Raw genomic sequence first — 6,000 nt, forward strand, 5'->3', positions numbered from 1 at the left:
CAGGACTCACCTTGGCTTGGGACGGAAGGGAATCATGGTTTTCCAGGCAGCATCATACTTCCCCGAAGGAAGTACATCTGTCCCCTCCTGTGCCTTGGGCTTGCTCTCCTGCTGACTCCAGAGGCTGTCTTTGAGAGGGTAAGTTTTCTTGGGAAAGAAAAACCCAAAAGGCATCAATTTCAAATCTCATAAATACTGTCCTCAAGGAATGTTGAGCCAGCTGCCCAGGAAGGGGTGGTCCTTCCCACATCCAGCCTCCTAAAGAAAGGTTGCTGGAAGTCAGGGAACTGGGTCCCAGCAGAGTTCTGCCCACATCTGCTCGGCTACTCTGGCCCGGCCACCCGCTTCTTGGACTTCTATCTGGCAGTGGACAATGTAGACAGAAGTAAAGGAGGCTGTTGGCAGTCACAGAGCACGAGATCAAGACACCCGCGGTGCAAATCTACAAAAAAATTCAGCCCCAGAATATTACGTGTTACTCTGTTGACAACTAAAATAAGAGAAAGGTAATTTTTAGGACTTTATATAGAACAAGTAATATTATTTTAACAGCACTGCAAGAGACTGATGGGAAGAGATTCAGAACAGTGCTTCCACCGGGAAGGGAGAGTTGGGCAGAGACATGAGGGAAGACCAACGGCTGGATGTGACGCTCGGGGCCCAAGCCAGAGTGCTGGTGACAGGCATTCCGCTGCTTGTTTAAACTGTTACAAGTAAACAGATAAGTGGATGACGGATGATTGATGTCCAAGGATCATGACTCATCCAATTGTGGAAGCCTGAGGTCTATTTGAAAAAAATCAAAGGTAAATAAATGTGGAACAAAATTCTTTGACCTTATTTATGACCATTGAGAATACTCTATCAACTTAGCTTCCTGGTGTTCTGATGCTAAGACCATCTACTTACATAGCTAAGTCCTGAAACCATGTCATCGTGTAAGTCCATGCCGAGATTCACGAGGCCACCGGAAGAGTTGGGAACCCAGTGTATTTTCTTCCTGGTCATTTTCAGTTGTTTTAGTAATTCTTTGTTTCCCAGAATAAGAGACTCTGAAAAGGCAGCAGGAAGAGGCAGCTTAGATCCAGCCTCTAGCAGCCAGGAGAGGGGGCATCGAGCTGCAGGGATCTTCTCAGGGCTATGCAGAGGGTGGGGTTATTGTCACCACATCGGCTCTTCCCTCTGCCTGGAATATACTTGGTCCCTCTCCTTTGATATCTACTCAGGCCTCAGCCCAAGATCACTTAGAGAAAACCTCTGTAAACACCCTCCCCCGCCCTATACTCTTGGGCCAGGCCAATCTATTTGATCTATCAAAGGCTGCTCATAAAACCATGCTTCTTGCCTTATCCCGGTTTATAATCGTACAAACCCATGTGTTCATTTTCTGCACTACGCAAAGAACCTCATGGGGACAGGGATACGTCTGCTTTGCTCACTATTGAATCTCAGGAGCCTGGAGCCTGCTGGGAGGAAAGCAGGTGCTTAATGCACAAATGGTGACTGGTGTGCAAATGAATGAAAGGAACATTACTTTCCCTTTCTTTAACGCTTGGTTTTCAGAGTCCAGAGGGAATGTGGTCACAATTTAAGAACCTTAAGTAATCAAGGTGGGGTTTGGGGGGGAACAAAAAATGGAATATGTGCCTTTCTGAGTATGTGACTCACTCCCTGGTTGACCTAGAACATCCATGTGCCTGAGGTGGGAAAGAGAATGGTGACTAGGAATATCTCTGAAGAAATAGAAAGAAAATGTCCATCAGGGCCAGCGTCAAGGAAGTACAGCCTGTGCCACACAGGGCTCCATGCTCAAAGGGCCCCACATCCAGGCGGGCCCCACATCCAGGGAGTCCCCAGGCTTGGTTCCCTGCTCTGCTGTTGCCATCTTGAAATTCTTAATGAATTTGAACAAAGAGCCCCACATTTGTATTCCGCACTGGGCCCATCAAAATGTGTAGTCGGCCCTAGCATCCAGCTTTGACATTCAAATACCAGATTGTACATCAAGCAAACAGACCACAAACTAATCTGTAATTTTATTTTTTTTTCGAGACAGAGTCTCACTTTGTTGCCCCCTGTAGAGTGCTTTGGCGTCACAGCTCACAGCAACCTCCAGCTCTTGGGCTAGGGCAATTCTCTTGCCTCAGCCTCCCAAGTTGCTGGGACTACAGGCACCCACCACAACACCTGGCTATTTTTGTTGCAGTTGCCACTGCTGTTTTAGCTAGCCAGGTTCAAGTTCGAACTCATCACCCTCCGTATATGGGGCCAGCGCCCTACCCACTGAGCCACAGGCACCATCCTAATCCGTTATTTTAGAAGATTCTCTAAATGTCTTTATCCCGCTCCTTCCCATCCCACTTCTTTTTACCAAATCACAACCAAATTTGGAACACTCAGTTTCTGGAATTCCTCTACAGATCAGATAAGATAGACTTCCTAGACATGGACCCTTCAGGAATGGTGGAAAGGAGAAAGAGTGATAAAGAGGTGGGTAAGAGAAGGTGCTGTATACTCTTTGTCTAAGACTCTGGGAGGCCAGTTTTCTGCCTACGAGGAACCAGCCTAGGATATAGACATATTAACATAAAATTGGCATGATTCAATAGAACGAGGCCCTGTGGGTAGGGCCATGGTGTATTGCTGTACAATTTATTCACACATGAAGATCCTCAGAGAAGGGAATGGGGCAAGGAATGAGGGTGGCAAACTCCAGATCACAAGTTCTATACCCCAGCAAGAGGCTGCCTACAGTGGTGTGCTGATGAACCTATGGTTGCAATTGGTGAATGAGTGTAGTTCCAACATACACATTGCTTGATATTTTACTTATGTTAACAGTTAAGAGGCCGGGTGGTGCCTGTGCCTCAAAGGAGTAGGGCACCGGCCCCATGTACCGGAGGTGGCAGGTTCAAACCCAGCCCTGGCCAAAAAATGCAAAAAAAAAAAACAATTAAGAGGAAAGTGAAATACCAAACGTGTGTTGTTTAAAATTGGATCTTCACCCATTTGCCAATGACCTGAGTAAATTTGCTGAAAGTTTTTTAAATATTGAAAGACTATTCCTTGTATTTTTTTCACTATTCACAATGTAATGACAATACACACTACACAGTTGTGAATTTAATCCGCATTATCAATATTACCTACATTTCTTTCTTAAGATAATCAACAAAATAATAAAGCAAGACTTGATGTGTAGCCTTTGCTGATGTCTGTGGTGTAAATACTCCCGTCACAGCTGACTTCAAGATGGGGTAGCAACACAACTCCACTGCTTGCCGAATTGGGAAGAGAGGCACCGTATGACATCACTACCTAGCATTTCTACCATCCAGATCCAATGGATGTGTGCAATCTCAAAAGTAGAAATAAAAGGGGAGGTGCCTGTGGCTCAAAGGAGTAAGGCGCCATCCCCATATGCCAGAGGTGGCAGGTTCAAACCCAGCCCCAACCAAAAACTGCCAAAAAAAAAAAAAAAGTAGAAATAAAAGTAGAAAGTAGTGAAGTAATTAGGAAAGGATAAATTTTGATATAATTTAACTATAAGTTAAATTTAATTTTTGATGATGTTTGTGTTTAACAACTGAGCTCTCAAAATTCCTGAATATCTAACCACTGGTTCTCATTAGCCAGTATGAACAGGTGCATCATTTTGAAAAAGTGGTGCCTGGGCGGCGCCTGTGGCTCAGTGAGTAGGGCGCCGGCCCCATATGCCGAGGGTGGCGGGTTCAAACCCAGCCCCGGCCAAACTGCAACAAAAAAATAGCCGGGCGTTGTGGCGGGCGCCTGTAGTCCCAGCTGCTCGGGAGGCTGAGGCAAGAGAATCGCGTAAGCCCAAGAGTTAGAGGTTGCTGTGAGCCTTGTGACGCCACGGCACTCTACCCAAGGGTGGTACAGTGAGACTCTGTCTCTACAAAAAAAAAAAAAAAAAAAAGAAAAAGTGGTGCCTTTTACTAAATCCTCTGCCCACTGGAGACATCTTTAGAGACATTTATAAGAGCTCTATGGACTATTGCTAGCTGGGGGTTAGCTTTCCTGGCCCCCCTGTGGTATAGATAGGCATGAGAAGTTGCTAAAAAGTCTGGGTTAGGCGCTTGCAAGAGGTGGCCTAGTGACAGTGCAGGCTGCAACAGAGTGGCAGCTGTGGATCCTGGAGGGGAGCGTGGCGCTTTCACAGCTGGGATAGGTGAGGCCCAGCAACTCCAGGAGTCCCCTGGTGGGAGAGTCAGAAAGCACCACTTGAAGACATTTATTTTCCCCTTATTAACCAGCAAGTGAAGGATTATAAGTAAATCAGATTCTTAGAGACAAACTAAGGAAATAAAATTTTTCTTTTACCTTTCACATACACAGTACACTTCTGTAAGTTGACCAACTATGGGACTGTAACAAACTGGTCAACACACAGAGGTGTTCAACATAAGGAGCTAAGCCTACTGTACTGATCTATACATGTGCATGTCCAGTCTCTAGGTCAGTGTAGGGAGGTGGTCAGTGTAGGGAAGAGATCACTGTAGGGAGGAGGTCAGTGTAGGGAGATTGTCAGTGTGTGGAGGAGGTCAGTGTAGGGAGGTGGTCAGTGTGGGAGGTGGTCAGTGTAGGGAGGTGGTCAGTGTTGGGAGGAGGTCCTTATGGGGAGGAGGTCAATGTAGGAAGGTGGCCAATGGCCGGTGGTCAATGTAGGGAGGTGGTCAGTGTGGGCATGGTCAGCAGTGTGGGGAGGTGGTCAGTGTAGGGAGCTGGTCAGTGTACGGACGTGGTCAGTGCAGGAAGGTGATCAGTGTACAGAGGTGGTCAGTGGGAGGAGTTGGTCAGTGTAGGGATGAGATCAGTGTGAGGTGGTCAGGGTAAGGAGTTGGTCATTGTAGGGAGGTGGTCAGTGTAAGAAGGTAGCCAATGTGAGGAGGTGGTCAGTGCAGGGAGGTGGTCAGTGTGAGGAGGTAGTCTGTGGGGAGGTGGTCAGTGTAAGGAGGTGGACTGTGGGGAGGTGGTCAGTGTGGGGAGGTGGGCAGCTATTCAGGTTTTACTGCAGTGCAATTTGCCAACCTGGTTATTCAGATGCAACTGCCAAGGGAGGCAAGTAGGGTTTCTTAAGTGTTACTCTTCCCTACATGGCTTTTGTCCAGGAAACTGACAATAGGGAAAACTAAACCAAATGAAATAAAGACAAAGCAAATATGTGAGCTGGATATGTTTGCAGAACATGAATTGCCCGTCGTAATGGAACTGGAGCTCAGCCACATACTAGCTTGGGTCTCCTTCTGGCCTGGGGAATTCCCTGAAGGGCTTCCTTTGGCAGTCTCTGAAAAGTTGTTCCCTTCTCTCCCAGCTTTCCTCTCAGGAGAAAGCTGGAACCGAGGTTTTTCGCTCTCATTAGTGGCAAGACCATCACCATGCTTGGAGTGGGGAGCCGGACATGCCTGGAAATTAAACAGAGGAAACAGAGGCTTCCAACCCTGTGTTCTCTTTCCCATAAGCGAAGGCCATAACAGCAAACTTGGTATAGATGTGAGCCATTTACATATGAGGAAAAGCCTGTGAACAGGAGGGGAGCTGATTTATTTCCTCATTGTTCTCACCACTCACCCGGTAGGGTCCAGAGTTCAAGACCAGAAAGTGCCCGTGGGGGTTGAGGAAGTGCCCAGGGCAAGGAGGCAGAAGCTCCTGCAAGCCAGGCCCTGAAGGAGAGTAAGAGATTTGGTCCTCCTCTTCTTGTTCTAGTCTTCCTCACTCTGTTTTGTTCAGCTTTCCCTACTATCGGGTTTTTCCTTCTGTTAGTTCCAATGGCTTCAGCTGGCCATCTCGCTGTTGGCTGAATCCCCACATCCCAGCTCAGGAACTTTACCCTCTCTTCCAGAAGCTGGGATGATCCTTCCCACTGTGACCTTTGTACTACCCCTAATCTCTGCCAAAAATGTTCTCCATCCTGCTCCTGGCAGAGCTTGTCTATTCCTGTCATTCAGGGCTCAGTTAAATACCACCTCCTCAGAGTAGCCT

The 6,000-nt window shown here is 47.2% G+C and overlaps 1 protein-coding gene across 1 annotated transcript in view; it reads right to left on the bottom strand.

Moving 5' to 3' along the window:
• ABCC11 (ATP binding cassette subfamily C member 11) overlaps positions 1-5,795 on the bottom strand; it is a 91,738-nt gene extending 85,943 nt beyond the window's left edge. Inside the window, exons 1-3 of the mRNA XM_053582118.1 lie at positions 5,590-5,795; positions 910-1,052; positions 11-147 (exon numbers count right to left, since the gene is read on the bottom strand). Of these exons, the coding sequence (XP_053438093.1) occupies positions 11-147; positions 910-1,008 (236 nt within the window). The 5' untranslated portion in view covers positions 1,009-1,052; positions 5,590-5,795. The remainder of the gene's footprint in view (positions 1-10; positions 148-909; positions 1,053-5,589) is intronic.
• Between the last annotated feature and the right edge of the window lie 205 nt (positions 5,796-6,000).

The sequence above is a fragment of the Nycticebus coucang genome, chromosome 2, assembly GCF_027406575.1.
Source record: "Nycticebus coucang isolate mNycCou1 chromosome 2, mNycCou1.pri, whole genome shotgun sequence".
In the NCBI taxonomy this organism is placed as follows: Eukaryota; Metazoa; Chordata; class Mammalia; order Primates; family Lorisidae; genus Nycticebus; species Nycticebus coucang.